This window comes from Rissa tridactyla, chromosome 12, assembly GCF_028500815.1.
Source record: "Rissa tridactyla isolate bRisTri1 chromosome 12, bRisTri1.patW.cur.20221130, whole genome shotgun sequence".
Lineage (NCBI taxonomy): Eukaryota > Metazoa > Chordata > Aves > Charadriiformes > Laridae > Rissa > Rissa tridactyla.
Window position 1 is genome coordinate 5,476,828 of NC_071477.1, and position 23,110 is coordinate 5,499,937.

The 23,110-nt window shown below is 58.5% G+C and overlaps 1 protein-coding gene across 1 annotated transcript in view; it reads right to left on the reverse strand.

The window, feature by feature from the left end:
- NOL4L (nucleolar protein 4 like) overlaps positions 1–19,751 on the reverse strand; it is a 61,692-nt gene extending 41,941 nt beyond the window's left edge. Inside the window, exons 1-2 of the mRNA XM_054218288.1 lie at positions 19,443–19,751; positions 1,702–1,857 (exon numbers count right to left, since the gene is read on the reverse strand). Coding sequence (XP_054074263.1) covers positions 1,702–1,857; positions 19,443–19,751 — 465 coding nt within the window. The remainder of the gene's footprint in view (positions 1–1,701; positions 1,858–19,442) is intronic.
- Positions 19,752–23,110: the final 3,359 nt, after the last annotated feature.

Here is a 23,110-nt window from a genome sequence, read left to right on the forward strand (position 1 = left end):
CCTCCCTCCGGAGGTCACGGACAAGGGCAAACTCTCCAGTGCCTCTAATCAGAAACGGTGGGGAAAGGGAGAGGGAGAGAAATGGCAGGGGACACTGAAACCTCCCGAGCTGACCACCCAGCAGCATCCCCTTGTGCACCCAAGCCACGGCGCGGGGTGCCGCTATGCAGCATTTCACCTTCCAGACCCGGCTGCAAAGGCGCTCCAGGGAGACAGGGCATGAGCGAGGCCAGCCAGCCCAGCCAGCAGCGTCCTGCCAGGTCAGGAGGGGATACACGCTGCTAATGTGATGATCTCAGCTCAAGAGGGAGACAGAGGGGTGGAGCGTGAAGCGCTCTGACTGCTGCGAGCAGGCCTGGGAAAACAGACGGATCCAGCCTGCTCCCCCGAGGCTGTGCAGGGCACAGATTAGTCCTCCAGAGGGCTGAATTGAAGGAATTAGGGGAGGGTCGGAGTGGTCTGCTGGGGAAATGAGTGGAAAGTTTTTGAATTGTGGTCGTGCTGGTGGGGCTGCTCCCCCCCCGGACTATAAAGAGGTCACCTGCCCTTGGCTGCAAGGGCTGTGCCGCAGGGGCAGGAGTTGAATGCACAGGGCATGGAGTGGTGCCACGAGTGGTGAGCACAGAGCCCCGCTCCCTGGGGGCTCCCACCACACGTGGGGGGCTGCAGGGCACTGGGCTGCCCCTCGGTCACTGCCGGCACAGACAGCCATGGCTGAACCCAGGGACACAGGCAGGCAGGACAGACTCCACCCCTGAGCTGGCTCTGGCAGCCATCGAGCCCTGCATAATCTCAGGCATCATGGCAGAGACCAGGGCAGCCTGCACAGACCTCTCCAAGATGATGTATACACCAGAGACACGAGCCACCAGCCAGCCACTTCTGTCTCTAAGCGACTTGGTCCTTAGGGCTGTAGGATTCAAGGGAGTAGCTCAGTTTTGGACAGTAAATTCAGCTCTTCTTGTAAAAGGAGAGCCCAAATGTTTGCATTGAAGGGCTCTGCAGAGTCAGGAGAAACAGCAAGCTCCCTGGAGAAGCACACTTCAAGCTAAATTATTCCTGACCTAACTAGAGTGGTTTCAGGATGGATAGAGCTGGTTCTCAGCATCCACGGAGCACCTGACGAGACTTAGCTCGGTGGCTGCCTCCATTTTGCAACAGAGGAAGCCCAGCCATGGGCTGGTGAGAGCATCCACCCCACTGGGGAAGAGGGGTAGATTCTGGCCATGTCCTAGTCCCTCTTTCTGGCTGTTCCTGCCCTTCAAAACCCAGGTGAGACACTTCCCTCTGGCCGACAGAGACAAAGCAGATGGCGCAGGGCAGAGTGCGCAGGGGACTGGGCAAACGTCCCCTTGTCCATCAGTAATACTGAGCGTTTCTCTTTTTTTTTCCCCCCAGACATGTAGAGTTGTTTTTGTATGATTCACTTGATCTTTCCTCTCCAAGCAGCCGTACCATCGTGCTGCCACTGCAGCCCAGTTTCCCGTCTCCCAAGCAGAGCTGCTCTGCCTTTAAACGACTCCTTTCTCACGCCTCCCCGCACAGGCAAACAGGACTGTCCTTCGCCTCTGCCTCCCGCCAGCGGCTCTGCTTCTACCTGCCCTCCCATCCCTGTCCCCCTCCCCATGGGATGCCCACGGCCCCTCTGCCCCTTTGCTCCCATCCCCTCGCTGCCCGGAGCACGCGAAGGGGGAGTCTCACCGCTCGGTAGGTTTTCTTCTGCCCGGCATGTTTGGGTGCTTTGCCCGGCTCCGACGAGCTCTCCACATGCATCGAGTATATGATGTCAAAGAAATCTTCCACCACCGCCACGCGTTTCAGAGAGATGCCCTCGGGCTCCGACAGTCCATCTGCCCCCTACAACAGTGCAGGCAAGTTGAGTTAGTGTCAGCGATGGGTGACAGGGGTGACAAGATTGGCCCGGGGCTAATGCGGTTGGAGGGGGCAGAGTCGCAGTGTTCCAGCTCCGGGCTGCCTTGGGCATGGGGGATGTGGGGGATAAATTAAACAGTGCTCCAGGGAGGATCTTGCTGTAGCCAGGGCAGTGGCGGCTGCTGCTGTTGTGCTGCTAAAGCTGCCAGTGAAATTGGGCCAGGAACAAAAAAAAAGGGAAGAGTCCAGAGTGGAGTCACAACCAATGAAGAAATTCAATTTTCATAATTTAGGGTGATTTTGCTAGGCAGGGAACAGGCAGAGGAAGCTCTTTGGACCTGCACATGGTATTAAACCACCCTGGGAAGCCCCACAACCCTCGCTGGCTGCCATCCCCATGAACACGGATCAGCCGGCAGGACAAGGTTTCACTGCGATGCCAGGATACGGCCCCTAAAGGAAGGAGATAGAATCGCCCTCCTTCCCTGCACTGACCTTTCCAAGGCACCCTCCCTCTCTCGCATACGCAGAGCAGCTGAGCGCTGGCAGCAGCAGCACAGCTCTTTGTGTGTTAGGATGTGCTGGAGAGCAGGAGGCAGTAATTCTGCCACACGGCAGTGGTGACAGACTGGTGGGAGTGGGAAGTGTGGGGAGCAGTGCTCCTCCGAGCTGACTGGCACCGTCAGTGTCAGCTCACACTGGCAGGGTGCGCCGCGGGAAGGGGAGGCAGCCTTTGGTACCCGGCAGCTGCTAACGGTGCTCCAGCACAGAGCGCCAGAGCCGGGAGTGCTAATGGAGACAATCGGAGGCTGCTGTAATGGCAGGGGGTACTGAAAAAGGGCCAGGCTTTGAGAGGTCGCTTAGCTTTTTCCTTGAAAAAACGCCATTGTTGCATAGACAGCTGCATATATACATAAATATATGTATTATATACACATATACATACATATATATATACACAATGCGTCCCTTTGAGGCCCGCTTTCCAAATAGGTATGCTTGGATGCCGTCTGGCTGGTACACACCAGGCTGGTGAGCAGCAACCTGCACATCTCAATGACCTGCAAACTATCTTTTTTTCACGTGCATTCAGGCATCTGTGAATGCAGGCGGAGGCTGGCAGAGGTCTGCAGGCAAAGGGAACACCCACTCCTCTACCCTTCATTTTTTGTTGTTATTGGAGGTTGGGCTCTTGTGTATCTTACACGGTCTATAGATTGAATAAATGCTGTTCTTAAGCCACCAGTCAAGGGACTCTCAAAAATCAATCATTTAGAGGGACCGCCTCCTGTTAGACTATTTTCTTGGGGAAGCAGGCTTTAATGTAAAGCGTTGCCTATTAAAGTTGGCTCCTCACCCCAATTTCGGAAAAGAGACTGCCTTACTGGGCATGGACTACAGTGGAACAGGGCGGTGTGATCACCCGGGACACGGGCACAAGGATTTTCCAATACAAACCACCTCTGCCTTCCCCAGGGAGCCCTGAGCCGTATATAAAGGTGGCTGTAACAAAGAGAATATTGAGAATGAACACAAGGGGCAGGGTGGCAGTGCTGCTGTGGTGAGGGTCGGGAAACTTCCCCCCGCGGGAGTGTCTTTGAGGAATATAGATCTAATTTTTTCTGTCACCATTCAGGGAGTTTCGCTTTAATCGAGGGCATGGGTGTTCCCCTGCCAAGGAGGAATGGGCATTAGGAGGCTTCCTACTGACCAATAATCCTCAGAGCAAGGTTGAAATGAGGATAATTACAGAAACAGGACAAAGAAAAATGCATCAGGAGAAAAGCACAGTCAGATGCAACAAGAGCAGCCCTCAAAATTAAGGTTGTAACCAACCCCATGCGCAAATCACTATTTCCAGGGCCATCCCAAGCAACTAAAACCCTCCTCCCTGCATGGCCAGCGGTTCCCTATTTCCTCGTCGGTTTCAGAATGAATGCAGTTAAGGTAACCTCAGGGTCTGGGCATCACTACAGCCTCTCTGCACCTCCAGCGCTGCCTTCTCCACCCTGGCTGAACGCCGGAGCTGCCTCCTCAACATCCCATTCCCTGCAGCGACCCTCCCCTGATTCTTTGCATCTCTCCATCCCCTCATCAGCCTTGTGACTTCTCTCCCCGTGATGATTATTTAGCTCTGGGAAGTAGGTGAGATGCATGCGGTATCAAAGCCACTGGATATAAGAAGCTGTATCAAGTCAGTGCTTCTAGGATTACAGAGGTTTATATCTGGCAATATAACCAAATGTTGACCTAGGATTTAAGAGGACACACACACTATAGCCTACCTCTCAGAGGGGCCCACGCCCCTCTGGTTCCTCCTTCCACACCCCGTATTGCTCACGAGTATTCAAGGCATGAGTCAGAGCCCATAATATCTCAGAACGGCTTAAAAACCCTAAGGTTTAAAAAGCAATAAAAATTAATTTGGGAAGAAGGATGGGAATAAGGGATGCTTTTACCCCCTCCTGATGCCAGGGCTTTATGGGAAGTCACCTGCCCCCAAAATGAGTAAAAGATTTCAGGAGCAAAAGCTCAGCCTTGAGATAAGCATTTGGGAACGGGCGGCATTTCAGGTGCTGAGGAGAGGAAGTCCCTTTCCCACCTTACAGGCATCCTCCTTTTCCCTACATTTGCCCAGCATTAGTTTGTCTCCCCCTTTTCCAGTCTCTCCTTATCCATCCCTGCGTATCCCATCCCACAAATCTCGCCCCCGCCACGTTCTCCTGCCTCCTCCCCACCTTCCCAGCATCGTCAGTGCTCTCCCTCCTCTCCTCCAGGTTCCCCATCAGGTCTTTTTCCTCCCCAGCTGCCCTTTGTTTTTCCCATCTCCTCTAGTCCCACATTTTTTCGCTTGCCTCCTCCTCACACCTCACCAGCCCCCATAGCCCCCTTGCCCACCGCAGTAGCCCCCTGCAGCCACCCCCTCCAGCCTCTTCCATGGCCCCAGTGCCCGGGTCCCTCCCGCACCTCCCCGGCTCCATCTTGCCCACCCAGCGCCCTCACCTCCCGTTCTCCCGCAGCCACCTCCTGCTCTCGGGCAACCGGGCTCTATTTATAGCCGAGGGCCGTGCCGGGAGGGGGCCGCTTCGGGCCGGGGTCACCTCACCGCGCAGGGGTGACCCTCATCACCGAGGCCAGCGTGCCCGGTGAAGAGGCGACAGCCATTTCAGGCAGAAGAAGATGCCCTGGGGCGAGGCACCAGGATGGGCTGCGCCACCGCAGGCGTGGGGACCGGCCATGGCGCTGCCAGCGCTCGCCTGCCCAGCCCCTGCCCCGGCATCTTTGTTCTCGGCAGCCGCCCTCCCTCCTGCCCGCCGGAGGGCCCGCTCGACCCCCGGGGCCTGCTCCCCCGGCCCGCCCTCCGCAGAGCAGCCCCCGCCGCTCCCCGGGGCCAGGGCCTCAGGGCGGGGGCGGCCCGGCTCGGCGTGAGGGGACGGGGACGGGGCCCGGTCAGCCCCCGTACGGCGGCGGGGCCCGGTGACATCTGCCGCGGCGGTGGGGAGGGAGGGAGGGAGGGAGGGAAGGGGGGAGGCCGCCCCCCCCCCGCCCGGCCCGGGCTGAGGCCCCGCCGGCAGGTAGCGGGGTAACCATGGCAACCGGCGGGGCCGCGCGCTGCCGGCGGTAATCCGCTCCCCCGGGCCGGGCCGGGCCCGCCGCCGCCGCCTCCTCACGCCCGCAGGGCCCCGACCGGACACGGGCAGGGCCCCGACACGGCTGCGGGCACCCCAGGGTGTGGGCTGGCCCCGGGGACCGGGCAGGCTCCCGCCGCCCCAGGCGCCGGCTGTCCCGCCTGCTCCCTGCCGCTCTCCTGGCAGCACTGCCATGGCTCCCACATGGACCTGCCCTGCCTTGGAGCCCCACAGCGGCACCCGCACGCCTCCATGGCCGGCCTCCCCCCACCCAGCCGGCTCCTTCCCCCTCCCAGCCACCCAGGCCCCTGCCTCCATTCCTCAGCTGCCCGGCCTGCCTGTGAAAACTGTCACAACCGGAGGGATTCGCAGCTAAACTACGGCACTGACAAGCAAACTGGGTTTTCCGCAGGGCAGCAGGTCTGCGGCTGGCAGCTGCCATCCGATCCCCTCCGCGGTGACCTCCATCCACCCTGAGACCCTGCGAGCTGCCACCGCCCCGGCGCGAAACCAGACTCCCAGCCCGGGGCAGCTCCACGGAGAGGCCAAGGGACGAGCAGCAGGCCCCACGCACAGGGCTCCCCGTCCCTGCGAGCCCTTCCCTGCCTCAGATTTTCTGATTTAGGAGAATCTGGGGGGATTTCATCTGCACTGCAAGCCAGGGAGACAGCTGTCCAAAGCCTGTGTGCTCCTCTTCAGATTAACTGGGGTGGGCACTGCTGGAAGACCCAGTACCTGCCTGGGCTGGGCTCAAACACCTGGAAGGTCCTGGCTCTGCCCTGGCACCGGCTGGCAGGGACAATCTCTGCCTCCTCCAGCAGGGCTGGCAGCTCCCCTGGGGCCTGGGAAGCTGCCCCTGCTTCGCTGCTCCACAGAAAAGTTGCCCCTTCCAGAAGGGGGGACGCGGGAGGGCCATTGGGTAGGGGGTGCTGGAGCAGAAGGATGGGAGGGAGCGCCGACCGCTTCCCCATCTGCTGTGTTCAACGGTAGATAAAATGCTCCCCTGGCCTTTGCGCGAGGGGCTGATACCAGCCGAATTCAGCTTCCTGTGAGTCAAAAGCCGCTTCCTGCCAGCAGAGCCCTGCCTGATAATGGCTGCACTCTGTTCCCTGGCCGGGGAGCAGACCCTCTGCCCTCACCTCTTCTTGCATCTCCCACATGAAAGCGTTCATCTCCCTATCTCCCAACCACAGCATCTCCCCCCCACAGTATGTTAAACATTAATTTCCCACTGCTGTCTGGAAGGGCTGCTGTCACCCTCATCCCCAGGCCACCCAAACGGGAGGTTTGGGGCCAGCTGTATCGAGCTGCCCCTCAAGGTCACCTCCCCTGCATGCAGGAGAGACGCAGCGTGGTTCACTCTGTTGGCGTTCCTGCTGCCCGCCGGCAGCGAGGCACGGCCGCCTTCCCCCAGACGGGTCAGGATAAGGGTTCCCCAGTCCCACACTGGAGCGAGCCACCCCACGGCACGACTGCGTGTTCCCCAGCCCTTGCCTGGCAGCGCTATCTCTGCAGCAATCAGCTGTCCCTCACCCGCACTGACAACCCTCGGTGGTTCCCTCTGCCGCATGCGCAAAGGTGCCGTCACATACCTGTTCTGAGATCAGCAAACTTGGGTTTGTGTTTTACCTGGAGCACTCTGCTCTCTTTTCTCCTTAAGGCGCCTTTCTAATTTCTACAACTTGTGTTTTGTTCTAAGGAAATGTCTGTTCTTTAGAAAAAAATTATCAGCTGTGACGAGGAGCCAATGTGCACAGGACAAAGCAGTCAGACAGAAACTGCGACATCCAGCAAGGGATGAAATGCTGCCGTGCCGTCAGAGACACCCCTGTCAGAGACATCCCCGTCAGGTGCTTCAGAGACGATACCTCGAGTCCATCTCCCCGGCAGCCCACGGCCTCCCTGGCTGCGTCCCGCACCCAGCGCCGTGGTACCACTGGCAGACAGAGCAGCGAGCACAGGCAGCACAGCCCACCTCTGCAACTACTCCTTCTGCACAGGCCTCAGTACCAAAACCGACGTTTTATTTCAATATGGGCTCTTACAACTTTTGATCAAGAAACTGTTCTTGGTACTTCTCATCTCTGGGAAGTCAGTCCTTGATTGGCTTCTATATTTAGACTTCTCCAGGGCTTTAGGAAGTTCACTCCTCATGGTATTTAGGTGTAGGATGAAAGCAGCTTTTGCGGGGGATATGTTAAACCACAGCAGGCTCCCTCTGCTAATGCTGCGAGGAGAAAGAAGAGCTAAATTCCTCGAACTTCCCTCTTCCTCTTGTCCCTCATGCCACGGGCACAGTGCGTGCCTTAGAAATAGGCACTGGGGAAATGCTAGGCTGAGAACAATACCAGATGTATTTCTCATAATAAAAAGAACCCATCAGAAGAATATGGGAAATAGTCTCCTTTACAGATTTTGCTCTTTTTTCTCCTGGAAATATTTTGCTGGGAAATTTTTCTGATCATTTCTGGTTGAAAACTGGGGGGAAAGCGGTTGCTGAAATGTTGATGATGTTTTCTCTGCGCTAAGCATTTATGTCATTTCCCGGGAACCACCAAGCAAACATGAAGTCCCATCCTGCGCTTCCAGCTACAGTCCTACTTACTGCAGTAAAACCAGCCCCGGCTCTGCTGATCAGCCGAGCTTCACTCCAGCCCAGGAGACTTCATTTCTCCAGGGGAAACCAAAGCACAAAGAATAAGTCATTTTCCCAAAGCTACGCGTTGACTCAGGCCAGGAGCCGGTGGACCGGTGTGCCCAAGGCCCCGGGCCACCAGCCTGCTCTGGGTGCATTTGCATTGTTTCTCTACCCAGAACTGTACACAATACTTTTTTTTTTTTTTTTTTGCAAAGTAAATACTTCCTTGTGAGGGGGAGCTGGGCGCATTATTTTTAGACGGCAAACAAAGCTGAGGTGTATGTCTTTCAGTGGGGGCACAGGCGCCTCTTAGGAGCGAGCTGCTCTTTCAGCAGCCGCAGCTGAGCTGTCAGGATGGGTCCAGGCCTTTGCTCTGACCTCGACTTATTCCTCTCCCGGCTCCCAGCCCTGGGAATGAAAACACGGCGGCCTGGGAGGGGCGAGCCTGGAAATGGCAGCCCTCTCTCCAGCTGCGGAGAGGGCCCAGGTGGGCTTTGCTGAGGGGCTGCCTCGCCGGCTGGTGCCAAGGGGGGGTGGGTGAACGCGGGATCTGGTGGATGGAGAACGGGGTGCTGCTCTCCATCCCGGACCGGGAGAAGCCCGGCAGGCAGAGAGGTTTGCTCAGATGCCTACTCCGCCTGGGAAGCAGAGGACATTTTGCACCACGCAGGAGAGCAGAGCTGCCTCCCCGCGAGCAGCGGGCTGCCTACCGGCAGGAGCCACAGGATCTGGCACGCAGAGGCAAGTGCAGCGCTCCCCAATAAACGTGACCCCACGCCCGGCTGCCAGGAAGGAGCGGGGAGCCGGCACTGCCCTGCCTGCGGGTTACAGGGCAGGCGAGAAGGATGTTTGAAAGGTAACAAAATACTGGGGGTTGTGGATCCCCCTCATCAGGGAATTTACAGACCGTCTCTTACACTGTCAGAGCACCATTTCTCCTGGTTTTGGTGAGAAAGGCTGAACATCTGACTGACCTGCCCAGAAAATCGCTTCCCTGGGGCCACCGTCTTCCCACCCATCAACTGGGGACCATGGCACTGCTCGGCTCTGCAGCATGCCACCGGCGCAGGAGAAGTGTCACACAGTGGCTTGCCACCAGGGACGGTACCACGGACATTATTATTTGGGGATTATTATAATGTTGCAGTATTTTTTACTGTTTTGAAATAGGTAGAGTTAAAATGTGAGGTTTTGTGGGTTGTTTTTTTTTTGTAATAAATCTGTAAAGATGGCTAGCTATTGCTTAATATCATTTGAACCTTGTTTTAGGTGATTTGTGGGGGGGAAGCTGCAGGGGTGGGAAAAAGGGGGGAAACTGGTAGACTGCATTTATAATTAGAAGAGGGTTAATATTCCATAGCATCTTGAGAGAAATCTAAAACTAGAAATCTAAAAGATATTGAAAATATACAGCTATAACGCAAACTCAAACATGTTTAGAGCTGGCTCTTTCTTGAAGTAACTTATCAGCGTGAGCCATCTCCCCAGCACTGAGGCACTAATCTAATAAAGATCACTACCAAAGCAAAATCTTTCAAGTTGGAGGGGGACGAGGCACTGTAACAAGTGATGAGGTTACCTGTCACAGCAAGGTGACCCCTCTCTTCCTGGGAATAGACCCAGCAGCGTTAGGGCAGCCGTGCAGCATCGTCACACCTACAGCGAGGACACGGGGATGTCAAAATGAAACTAAGTAGGAGGCGGCACAGAGCAGCAGCGGCAGTTCAGCTCGTCAACGGCAAGCAAAATTATGTAAAATAAGTTACAAATGATGCTACAGTGAATCAAGGTCAGGCTGGGCTGAGAGGCTGAGCCCTGGATGCCTGGCATCCCAGTGTCAGCTCCCTGTTCCCTGGCAATTCTGAGTATGTGGGCCACAGTTGGAGACTCCCACAGGAACAGCAAGATGTGCCTCTAGGAAAACGCTGACAGCTCAGCAGCCGTTCGTGGGGGGTAAAGCGCCTGCACGCCCTCCCTTCCCCAAACCCAGCCTCCTCGCCAGGTAAGGGCAAGGCAGGACTTGAGCCCTGCCAAGCTGCGATGGCTTCAGCACAGCCCGTCCGTGGTGCCGGAGCCTGGAAATGCCGATCTCCCGCTTTACCCCACCACGTCGCTCGCTGCTGCTGCTCCCCATGAGCGCGCGTTGGGTTCAAAAATACGGCGCCTTAAATGCGGACGGTGCTGAACCACGACGGTCAGGCTGGACTCCATCACCCCCCTTCCCAATGTGGGAACCCAGCAAAACACACGGCAGGTGCCCTCGGTGAGAGCAGGCGCTTACTGTTGTCCCTGCGCGCGTTTATTCTGGGCTGCACACGTGGCTCTGTAAGGGTGGGGGGGTCCTACGGAGGGAACTGGGGGGGCATGGGGGAGAGATGTTGATGGAAATCTGTTAGACCTCTCCCTGCATTCAGGTACCCCCCCCAATATTCTGGATGTTTCCAACGTAAGCACACAAGGTGGACCCCAACTCTCCAAAATCTGAGCTCTGACTTGTAAATGATGCCCAGGAAGGATTCCCCATTAACCTGGGATGGCCAAATGGATTTTTTTGAGCTCCTGACTGAGACTACACGTGGGGGGAGCAGACGTCAAGTGTGTTGTTTAACGCTCCATCGTGGTAATCCATCCACAGAGACCCCTCTCCCAGGTCTGACACAGGCCAACAACATCCCATCACATCTGGTCTAAGAGCTGCATCACGGCAGGTTGGACACATGGGTCCCACCGAGCTGCTTCACATCTGGGTCCCTCTGCTTTTCTGTGAGTCTGTGTCTCCAAACAGGGATGCTACTGGGAGCTGAAGAAAGGGAGGGCAAACCAAACGGGGCAGGGAAGCCAGACAATTAATATAACCTGCCCTCTGCATGAGGAATAAATTGGCAGCTGACAGGTTATAATCTGCGCAAGCAGGATCTTCGCAGGAGAGGTGAAGGCTCCATTGGGGGCCAATTGGATGGTTAATTAGGAGGACAAAGCAGAGGATTCGTGAAAGTGTTTATGAAACTGTGCTTGGCAAGGGAGCCTCTGAGAAACGCTCACCAGAGAGGAGCTGCTTTTGGTTAGGAGGAGGAAACATGAGGGTGAAACAGCAGAACCGAGCACCGAGAGAGAAAATAGCAATGCAAATGTCCGTAAGAGGGACGGGGGATTCCCAAGTGCGGTGCAGGGGAGTTCAGGGAAGGACCCTATGACATCTAATTTTTCTAGAAATACATGGGCCGTGTCCTCCCTCTTCCTCCTCCCTCCCTGGTCCCCACCCCTGTGACCAAAAAAAGCCGGGGCAGCACGGAGCAGCCTCTGGAGGTAGCTGGCAGGCAGCCGCCACTGCCAGCCAATCCGTGCTCCCTTCCCCGTGCAGAGAAGGGCACGAGGAAAGCAATTAAACCGAAGCTTTGATTAGGACTCACAGATGACTGCTTGTGTTAGAAATGCCTGAGCTTCTTTAAGCGTCTTGGCGGTGGCTGGAGCCGGCCTGATCCCCCATCCCCTCCTCAGCGCGTTGCTGCTGCAGCAGGAGCGTGACTGATGCTCTCTGTCCCACACACGGCTCCGAGAGCTCAGAGGTAGGAACCAGTTGCTAAGAGACAGGACTGTACTTTCCAGCCCACATCCAGACCTTTGTCACCAGCTCAAGGGCTTTCTGCTGGATCAAAACGCCCAGCGCAGGTGAGCGGGAGCAGACAGGCCTCCTCCCAACCCGGCAGAGATGCCTGGTCCCGGCTCAAGGAGCCGCACAACCAGCATCCAAACCACTGATGGGAATGACAAATGTGAGCGTGTCCCCAAGGGACCAGCTCCCCCGGGCTGGCTGCTTGTCCCAGTGCTGTGAGACTGCAAACTGGAACGCCCTGTGGGTAACTGGGCACCTCTGCAAACGGTACTTGCAGCATCGAAACCCAGAAGGTTTGGGATGTCTCGGCAGCATGGATGAGTGGATGACTCAGGGTTTGCTTTGGGGTCACTCCTTCAAATGCAAGCCAAGCCAGGAGTCCCAAAGTTTATTCTCCTTTTTTTTTTGGGGGGGTGCCTGATCACACATCATTCTTTAGCCCACAGATTCCCATAACACAGACCCATCACCGTCTCTGGCAAGCAGAAAGCCCAAACTCTGATTCACGGAGACTGAGTTACCCCGTCTCCCCCAGAATATCCCCTCCCTCTCGGCGAGGAACGGTCCATCCTGAGCCACCAGCATCGCCTCTGCCTGTGTGTGGGAAGGGAAACGCGTCCCTCTGGGCTGCTGAGCCGAAGCAGAGCAAAGGACAGAGAGAAACCATTCACACAGCATCTCGCCTTCCCACCTGTCATTCCATGAGAGGCCCCGTACCGCACTGGCAAGACACAACCACCCTCCGCTTAACTCCGCTGCCTTCATCTCAGAGACGCAGGGAAGAAGCCCTTACGCCAAACCTCTGCTCTTACTGTCTGCTCCCATGTACACGCACACGCAGTCTGCAGCTATTTCTCCTCAAATAAATCGCTGCTCTTTGGCACCCGCCATAAAAATGGAAGTCAGCAGCATTCCAACAAAGACGACGATTTTGGCCAACAGGTACCTGCCTTCGCTACAATCAGCTAATTAAACCAGGCACCGAAACTCAGGGGTGGCTTTGGCCCATCTTGATTCAATTCTTTAGAGGCGGGCACAGCTGATATAAGATCAGGGTAACATAACTGCTAATTTGCACTAAAGAAAGAGATATGAACGTGCGTTCCCCTGTCACAGCAATGCGGACGAGGTTTTGGGAAGCCAGAGCATCCGTGCGGGCCGGGTGAACAGACACCGCATCGATGCTCCTCTGCGCCTCCGTGGTTTCCCCGCCATTTGTTTGTCCAAAATGTAGTTCACAGACTGCTCATGTCAGGCCTAACGTAAGAGCAGACTGTAGAAATGCTATTAGCAGGAGGTTATTGCTGAGAATGCTTTGGACAAAGAGATTCATGAGAAAGTCCTCACTGAAAGGAGCGTGGCCACCTCTCCGGGGCTCTGTGGCTCTCCTTAGTCAGCGACCGAATTCCCCTGGTCAGAGCGAACCCCTCTGAGTCACGGCCTGCGAGGAGAGCTGAGAACAGCCCACACACCGCTCTTACAGACGGTCCCCTCAGCTCCTCCATCATTCAGGGCCCTGAGGGCTTGGACCCCTCTTCCTTTGCAAAGGCAGGACATAACCTGAAGAGTCAGAACAACGGCCCCTCATCAGACCTGGATTTCCTTCCATTTTAGATGCATTTAACAAGGCCTTGCAGAGCTGTGCTTCATTTGTTTGCTTTTTTACCTTCTTCAGAGCAATACCCACCAAGAACCACCAATCTGAAAGCAATTGTGGGGTGAGGGAGATAACTTCCGGATGGAAGTTACCCAAAAAAAGCTGTTCCTCTCGGATCAGCAGTGCCGTCGGTGTTTCTGGACTCATGTAGGATGTACAGTGTAGATGGTAGAGAGAAATTATTCTTTTAGAAACCATTCAGTCAGACATGTATCAGGGGACTGGGCCCAGGAGGAGCGGTGGGATGCGGGACCTTTGCTGATATGACTCCAGGTCTCGCAAGCGCTGGTGACCATGGCAGGGGGGTTGGAACTAGGTGATCTTTAAGGTCCCTTCCAACCCGAACCATTCTATGATTCTATGATTCTACGTCCAGAGCCAGTCCCCGAGGCTGAGGCTGTCTGGGGATGGTGGTGTCTCCCGCTGGAGCTGCACCATGTGCGCTCTACCACCATACCAACAACCACGGTGGGGCTGCCTTATAATCAGGCTTGGAGCCTTGGCAGAAAAAAAAGGAAGGACTGAATTAGATGCTGTTTTCCCCCCTTATCCCTAGAAGCGGTTTCAGCAGGCTGTCCCAGAGGGGTGCGAGTGGGCAGGAGCTGGAAACGGGCTCTGCTGCCAACTCTCCTGTTCCCAGCTGGGCAAGGAACTTCATTCTGCCAGTCTGCGTAACTGCAGATCATCAGAGCTCTTTAAATTCACCTTGCTGAGGTGCTGGAGGCTTTTGCTGCTGCCTGGTGAGCTTAAGCCAGCTCTCAGGCCCAGAGGACTGGGTATCACTGCTGTGACTCTTACCACGAGCAGCTTCGGAAATAAAAACTGCTCCTGACGTGGTGCAGACTTGGAGCTGAATCTGGAAGGGATATCGACGTAGCAGATTTTCTCTAGATGGGGCTGGATGGGACCGCGCACCTGGGCCAGCATCGTGCCAGTCTCCTAAGTGCACATTTCAGTGTAAACCTGCCATCGGTTCAGCTCCTTGGAAAAGCCGGTGCTGCCCCACGTGCTTGGGGGTGGGCTATTTCATAGCAGGTGAAGGCTCTGTATGCTCTAAGTAAGGCTTGTGCTATAGAAGTAATAGACAATTTCTCAGATAATACCCTCAGGCCCATTTGCCTTGTCTAAGGCTCTTCTGAACAGGCTTGATTTATTTTTTTTTTATCACTTGAAGTCCACAGAAAGTCTAAGTGGTTATTCACATAGTGAAAACCTTCTGTTGACTAATGTTCTTAGAGGTTATAGATGTGCAGCTTTTTTGGGGCACTGAATATGGGCACTGAAGGGTACTTGTACCAGGAAAAATGTAGCCTCTATTAGCTGTTGGAGCAGCATCTTTCCAACATGCCTGGCTTCTCAGCTCAAGCGTTCTGCCACTGAGCTGTGCTGTCCTAAGGCCTGGCACCGCGGCTTTCGCATCACAGCACTCCCTGTCTCTGGAGCTAAAACGTATTTAGGGATAGGCTGTACTGTGAGATTTATCCGGTGTCCCCTGTGATGCTGTTCCTGCTGTCAGTGAAAGGCCTCCATCCATTTTGCTTTTTGGTCTCGTCAATTCTTTTTACAGCGCTCCCCCTGCGATAGTACCTTTGCTCGGGTGAGTTTCACCAGGCACAACTGTGAAATAATTTTGAACATCTGGCTCCGGGGGAGCCAGCACAGGTGAACTGTACTTGTACAACACCAACCCACCCGCCCAAATGTCCTCAGCCTTTCAGTAACGCCCACAGGAACCCCAGAACCTTGTGCCAGCTCTGCCGGGGACAGGGATGGAGCAGGAAAGACAAATCAAAAGCGCTGCAGAGCCTACCGAATCCCCCAGCCTCCGCACAGTTCCCGAAGGGCCCGTCTGACGCCAGGCTTTCCCCCTGCCGCATCCCGCAGCCCTCCAGCCTCCATCACGGGCTGCCAGGATGAATCTGTCCTGCGAGCCTGGCCACCGCTCTGGAGTTGTGACAAGCTCCCACCAGGCACGGGCGAAGTACGGCATCGATGTAGAGAGGACACGTAACCTCTCCCCGCGGACAATGCCCGATCCCGAGTCTGAGGCTGACCCTCCCCTGCACACCCTGCTGCTGCTACAGCCAAACCCAGCCGCAGCGCCCCTTGTCACCAGCGCCCCTCGTCACCAGCGCCCCTCATCACCAACACGCTGCCCATTTCCCCATGCCTGCCAGTGTGTCTCCATCTCACTCCACATTTGTATGAGAAAGACTGTCTAAATGATGCTAAATGCTTAGGACAAGAGGGACGCGAGACTATAATGAACCGCATCTTAGCACCTTGTCACGAACAGATTCTCCCACAGTTCTTAGCAAATCTGGGGAGAAGGGAGAGGGGTTGCGCATCCAGTGCCGGGGTTTGGTCCAGTCTGTAGATAAGGAGGTGTTTTACACCTTAGCGCCCGTTACCCATGTGAAAGAAGGGCAGACCTGGACACTTTGGGCTGTATCCATTGTCTGTGCTGCAGTAGCACACAAAGATATACCCTGCTCCTCCTCCTCCTCCTCCTCGGCACAGCCTAAATGCGTTTTTTTCCAACACCTTGTCCTAAAGGATGCAGCATCCAGCCCGCACCTGAATAGGGCTGTCAGACAACAATGTCCTACACTGCTAAACCTCATGTGTTTATCTGCGGAGGGGTTTTTTAATTGTATGTGTTAAATGTCCAGCATCTTTGGGACGTTCATCTGGGAAAAAGAAATCTGAACAGTCTCTGTGCCAGACATCCGTCCGCACTGCTGTTCCTATTCCCAGTGCATTCTTTGAGAAGACCACCATCTGCTCTGACCACCACCTAAGGCAGATGCCCCCTTCTCAGTGCACAGTCCCAGCTCTCAAGCCACCCAAATCTGATTAGGCCTGTTCTGATGAGAGGCCTGGAGGAGGGCAAGGGAAAGTTACTCAGGAGAGAAAATAATAACCACATGTTAATTATGTTTTCGCTACAGATGCGCAGAAAATGCACAAACCAGCTCAGGATGCGTTAAGCCAAAAGGAAAATCTCTACCGTGCTGCTGCAGGGGGGGTTATTATTTTTTGCATTTGGGATAATTTTTAATATTTTTTTTTTCCAGAGGATGAGTGGCCCCAGCCCTGTCAGGGGAAGGAAAGATCTTATCCCCACTGCTGCCCTCTACACGCTCTTTACCACCTCTCTTCTAGCTTTCACTCCCGGTACCTCCGATTTCCTGTAGTGACCTGCAGATACAGCAGAGCAGCGCGCACCCCCTGCCTCCCCCCCGCCCTCCCCGGTGCTGCACCCCGCCTGGGTGCTGTGCTTTGCCTGTCTCTTCAACTGTGGGACAGTCCCGAGCACGCTGCTCCTCCCGCAGATGTGCTCCGAGAAGGACGAGCGGACAGGAGGAGCGGGATCAGGTTGCTGAAGAGCAGAGCCAGGAGAAAGCAACCGAAATGCCACTCCAGAAGTATTTGGGAAAAGCAGCTAAACAGGCATTAAACCACAATACACGCTTTACTGTCGAGCAAAAGGCTCGTATCAGCTTCAGGAATTATTTGACTCCATGCATGAGAGAAATGAAATACACCCACAAACCCAGCCCAAACCACTGAGGACGAGGGGAGCACTGAATTATCAGGAGCTGAAGAAAATCCCTGACAAGTTATCTCTAAATTTGAGAGCCACTTTCAGGCAAAACCAAAAGGCAGCAACTGCATCCGTCTGAAACCGTCCACGGGATTCCTGGCAGAGAGGGGCATGGCGGGCTGGGGAGGGCCGGGACAGAGGCAACAACTTCTACAGACCCAGCACCAGAGGATTTGGGGGAGCGGGATGACTGGTGTTCCCTACAGCCAGTGGCTCTGCAAAGCGCTCCCAGCCCAAACGTCCGGCAGGCGCCGCAGGCGCTGGGAAATAAGCAGTATTGCCCCTTGGAAAATTCAGTTGTCCCCCGAGGGCATGCCTGCTTTTTGTTTGTTGGTTTTACAGGAGCCTGGGTGTATCTCCTATCTGTAGCCTGCAGGGACTCTGCCACGGAAGATGCGGGGGCCTAGACACGCTCCTTTGCTGAAACTTCATCTGTGCGGAAGCCCTTTGGGAATACGCGGGCTTGCGCCGGCCTCGTTGAGCTGCTGACCCTAGGGACCCCCTCCCGGACAAAGGGGAGGGGGCGTCTAGCTAGCGGCAGGGTCGAGGGAGTCTGGCTCGGCCTCTCTGGGGTACCATGACTCTGCAGCATTTGGAAGATCTGGGATAGAGTCGCCGGCTAGATGGAGAGGACCCGGGGGAAGTGTGATAGCTGCGGAACGGGGGTACCGCTCCTCATCCGCCCTCGGCAGGGGCTCTTTGGTGGTGTGTGTGGGGGGGGAAGCGGGAGAGGAGGGCTGCAAAGAGGTCTCAAAAAAAAAAAAAAAAATTGCGAAGAATTTTTTTGGGGCATGGCATGGGGGAGGGGGGCTGCAAGGGGAGAAAGAAAGGCGCCTCTGAGCACCACGAAGGGAAAGGGAGAAATAATGACCCTTCCCCCTCCCCCCAATAATAAGGCAGACCAGATGGGAGGTAAATAGTGCGTTTAGAAGCATTTGCCACAGATGGGCTGCCCTCAATGGAAGCATCCTCCAGCCACATCAATGCTGGAGTCTGTGTGTGCACAGAAAACACTGCACCCTTTAGAGCAGCGGCAGCAGCAGCAGCAGCGGGGAGAGGAGGGGAGGGACGGGGAGGGGAAAAAAAAGGGGGGGAGAAAAAAAAAAAAAATCCCTCCCGGAGCCCTTCTGTGCCCGCTGGCCCGGAGCGGTCCCCCGGCGAGGCGGCGGGCCGGCCGTGTCCCCTGTCCCGTCTCCCCCCGCCTCCCACCCCCCCCCCCCCCGCACCGGACAGCGGGACCGGGGGAGCGCCGCCGCGCCGGGCGCACCCCTGCGCACAGGGCCGGGGGGGGGGGGGGGGGGGGGGGGGGGGAGCGCGAAAGTTGCGCGTTTCCCTGCGCGCCGGGGAGCGGAGCGCGCTCGGGACGGGAACAATGGGGGCGGCGGGGCAGCCCCGGGCGGCGGCGGGGCGGAGGAGGGAGGGAGGGAGGGAGGGAGGCGGCCGGTGCGCCCCGCGCCGCCGGCCCGGCGGGGCGCCGAACAATGAGGCTCCGGCGGGGGAGTTTCCCGGGACGGCGGCCCGCGGGTGTGTGTGGGGGGGCTGCCCTAATCCGGGCTTTGCCGCTGCCCGCACCCCCCCTCACCCCCCCACCCCCAGGGCACCGGCTGCAGCGGCCGCGCCGGGGCGGGCAGCGCCGCGGGACGGCGGGGCCGGGCGAGCCGCAGCGGGCCGGGCTGGCTCCGCTCCGCTCGGCGCGGCGGCCGGGCGGGCAGGGCGCGGCGGCGGCGGGGGGGGGGGGAAAGGGGGGGTGCCGGCGCCCCCTCCCCGCCGCTCTCTGCCCTTGACTGCAGACCTGTCCCCGGCCGTGGGGCGGATGGGAAATGCCGGGCGAACGTGATCGGACGGGGCGGGGGGGTGGGGGGGGTGGGGGGGAAGGGGGCGGCGGGGCCCGCACCGGGCGGCGGCGCGGCCCCCCCGCGGGGGCAGGTGCACGGCGGCGGGCGCGGGGCACCGCCACCCCCCGCCATCAGCGCCGGCAGCGCCCGGGGACGGCGGCCGCACCGGATGGGACGGGGACGGGGATGGGGATGGAGCGGGGGTGGGGGTCGGCGGAAGGTGCGAGGCTCCGGGCGGGCGCCTCTCCCCATCCGCATCCCGGGCGGGTCGGGGCGGCGGGGGCGCGGCGGGGTGCCCCGGGGAGCGGCGGGGGCTGCGGGAGCGGCCGGGCCCCGCGTCGCGCCCCGCATGGGGCATGCGCGCTCCCGGCGGCCGGCGGCGGGGCTGGGCCGCCCGGTGCTGACGGGACAGGGCCGGAGCGGCGGTGGCGGTGGCGGGGACAGGGGCCCCGGGGATGCCCGCCCCCGCCCCGGGGCAACCCCCCCACCCCACCCCCCCCGCCCGCACCCCTGGGGAGGACAGACAGACACGGACAGGCAGGCAGACAGACAGACACACACAGAGCCCCCCGGGGCACGGAGCGCACTAACCGTTCCCGTTTTCACCGGCACATATACCACCACTTGACCCATCTTCGTCGCCTCCCTGGTGCCGTTTCCCAGGCGGAAGCCCTTGGACCGGACCCAGAACTGGAACTTGCCTTTCTCCCCCCCGCCGGAGCCGCCGCCGGAGCCGGATCCCCCCTGCAGCACCTCGGCGATGCGCTGGTACTTGCTCCGGGTCACCGTCTTGGTTTTGGCCGAGTCCCCGTAGGTGCGCAGGCACCAGTCCCGGAACTGCCGCCCCAGCTCGCTGTCCCCGGGGCGGCTCCCCCGCAGCAGCAGCGGCGGCTTCGGCATCGCCCGGTCGGCGGCGGCGGCGGCGACGGCGGCGGCGGCGGCAGTAGCGGCGGCGGCGGCGGCCCCGCGCCCTGTCCCGGAGCGGGCGGAGGGGCAGCCGGGGCGGCGCGGTGAGCCCGGCTGGCGCTGACGCGGCCCGGGACGGTCTGCGGGGGCGACGGCCCGGGATGGAGCGGGGAAAGGAGGAGGGAACCGGGGGAGGGGAGGGGGGGGGTGGCCGGGGGGCTCGGACAGCGACCCGGCGAGCCGGGCGGAGGGAGGCACCGGCGGCGCCAGCAGCAGCAGCAGCCGCTCCTGTCACAGGATCACAGGCGGCTCCGGCTCGTCCCCCCTCCCTCCCTCCCTCCGCCCGCCCGCCCGCCCGTCCCTGCCTCCTCCGCCCCCCTCCGGCCGCCTCCTCCTCTCAGCGGGATCCCACCTGTTAGAGCGGCCGCTCCGACGACGACGGGCCCCCCCCCCCCCCCCCACTACACACAACCCCCCTCCCCCGGGCCAGCCCGCTCCGGGGTCGCCGTTCCCCCCCCCTCCCCGCCTCCCTCGTGCTCCGCGCCGGCCGCCCACCGCTTCCCGCAGCGCCGCCGGTGGGATGCGCTCGGCCGGTCCTCCCCCATCGCTCCCCGCTCCCCGGGCCGGACGGCCCGGGGAGCGGGGAGCGGGGGGGGGGGGGACCGGCCGAAGCGGGGGGAAGCGGGTCCAGGTGCCGGTCCCAGACAAAGGGCCGGCGGGGCGCGGGCGCACGTGTGCGGCGGGACGGGCCGGCGGGGGCGGAGGCGGGCACCTGCCGAGCCGCCGCAGAGCCGGGGAGGAGCCGCGGGGGCAGCGGTAACCGTGGTGGTGAAGAAGGGGGGGTGGTGGTGGTGGGGTGTATTCCACCGCCCCGCCGGGAACGGCCTGGAACGAACGGGACGGAGCCGGGATAACCGGGATCGCCCCGCAGCGCCCTCGACCGGGGCTGAACGTAGCGGCTGGGATTTGTCCCGCCGGACCGGGAGAGCCGCACCCCGCCCCGAGCCCGGCCCCGGGGCAGCACCGGAGAGGGAGACAAAGGCCGGACCCCGGCCCCGGTGCCTCGCTCCGCTCCCCCGCAACCGCCCCCGCCCTCTGCGCCTGATCCCTGGGCAGGAGCCGGGAGAGCATCCTCCCTGTTGTCCCGGCGGGGGGGGCTGCGGCCGGGCAGCTGTCCCGCGGCGTGACCGAGCCCCGCCACTGCAGCGGGGGGCAAAGAGGTGGGGGGAGCTCGGGCCACGGTCCCGCTTCTCCATCTCCGAGGGGTCTGTGGTGGTGGGCGGTCACAGCTGGCCCGGGGGGCGACATGGGGCAGCCCGTCCCAGTCGGCAGCTGTGGCTCTGTGGCTCTGTGTCTCCCCGGCAGTCACACGCATGTGCCGTGGTGGTGCCACGCGTGTGTTCCCTGTTTATCGGTGCCATGGATGTGCTCCATGCCCACCCAGCAGTGCTACACATGTGCTCCTGGTCTGTCCATCAATGCCACACATGTGGTCCCTGTCTGTCCATTGGTGCCACGTGTGTGCTCCATTCCCACCCAGCGGTGCCACATGTACACTCCTGGTCTGTCCCTCAATGCCATGCATGTAGTCCCCAACTATCCATTAGTGCCATGCGTGTGCTCCTGGTCTGTCCATTGGTGCCATATGTCTGCTCCATGCCCACCCAGCGGTGCCACACATGTTGTCCCAGTCTGTCCATTGGTGACACATTGTGTGCTTCATGCCCACCCAGCAGTGCCACGTGTGTGCTCCCTGTCTGTCCGTCAATGCCACGCATGTGGTCTCAGTGTGTCCATCAGTGCCATACATGTGATCCCTGTCTGTCCATTAGTGCCATGCGTGTGCTCCTGGTCTGTCCATCAATGCCACATCTATGCTCCATGCCCACCCAACGGTGCCACATGTGTGCTCCCAGTCTGTCCACTAATGCCATACATGTGGTCCCCATCTGTCCATTAGTGCCATGTGTGTGCTCCTGGTCTGTCCATTGGTGCCACATGTACGCTCCATGCCCACGTCAGGGAGTTGTCTGAGGCTGGTGCTGGAGGTGCAGGGCATGGTGGTGGCAGAGCCAGCCTGCACACAGGCGGCCATAGTGCCGCAAGTCCGGGGCTGGTGGCAGGAGAGCAGGTGAGGGCACTTCACTGGCCGAAGGGCAGTTTTTGTCACTGCCTCTCACCCTGTGCCAGCCACACTGTGCCCATCTGACAGATCCCCAAGGTGGGAATTGAATGCTGTAGGAACTGAGCCATGGGTTAGCCATGCCAGAGAGGGTATGGTGAAAATAGGGGATGTCTGTGACACTGGAGCATTGAATTGATTATTGAAATGTGCCATCGTAATTCATATTGTGCCTTTCTACCCCCACTGGATCTCTGGGCACTGCTCAAAAAATTCCCAGTGTAACCATCCAGCTTGCACTGGGCCCAATATGATGCTGATGGAGAGGGACCTGGGGAGCGCAGAAGGTCTTCCTTCTTTTGGGTTTTTACCAAGTAATACAGGATGCCTACAGGAACTTGCTAGTGCACTGCAGTATTTTTGCTGACCACTAAAAGAAGACGGACATCCTTTCAAGCCTCAGTCAGCCATGGAAGTACAGCTTTCGCAGGGCACTGCTGCAAGGAGCATCTGGGGGAGATGGAAATGGCAGAAAAGAGAAGGATGTTTTGCACAGTTGGGGTCTGGTGGGCAACTTTCTCCCAAAGGCTTTGCGGATGAAGTCAGGCTCAGCTCTTAGCCTGCCACAGCATGTGGGCATCCCACCTGCACGGCACGAAGCAGTGACCAGCTGAACTCAGTGTCCAGAACTGGCTGGCACTGGGGTGGCCGGAGGGTTGGGTGGGATTTCCTATGAGAACTCTGTGAATAGGCTTTGTAGGAGCTGTGGTGGAAGTTCGCTGTCCAGGAGTGCCAGGGAAGCACTCGGCACTGGAGTCCAGCTGCTCTGCAGGAGATGTTGAGTGAGGAAGACAGTAAAAGGACACTTCACTTCTGCTGAGGAGTTGCTCTAGCGAGGGGTGGTGCTGCCTTCTTCGTCATGATCAGACCCCCCCCATCTGAGGTTATCACTGAATTCCCCAAATTCCCCACCTTGCTGTTCAACCGCTCAGGAGCCACGGGAAAAGGGAATGTCCTCCCACACCACTGCAGGCATGGACAGAAGTCTTCTCCTACCTTAGCCCACCCACTTGAAGCTGAGGTAGGAGATTGCATGTCCATTGAACCTGGATATTTTCATAGGAACAGCACCAGTTTGGGTTTTATCACTGCCGTGTTGGTCATGATGACCATCAAACGTTAGCTCCATCAGTGCAAAGCAGAGTGATAAGCATTACATTTTCCTTAATGA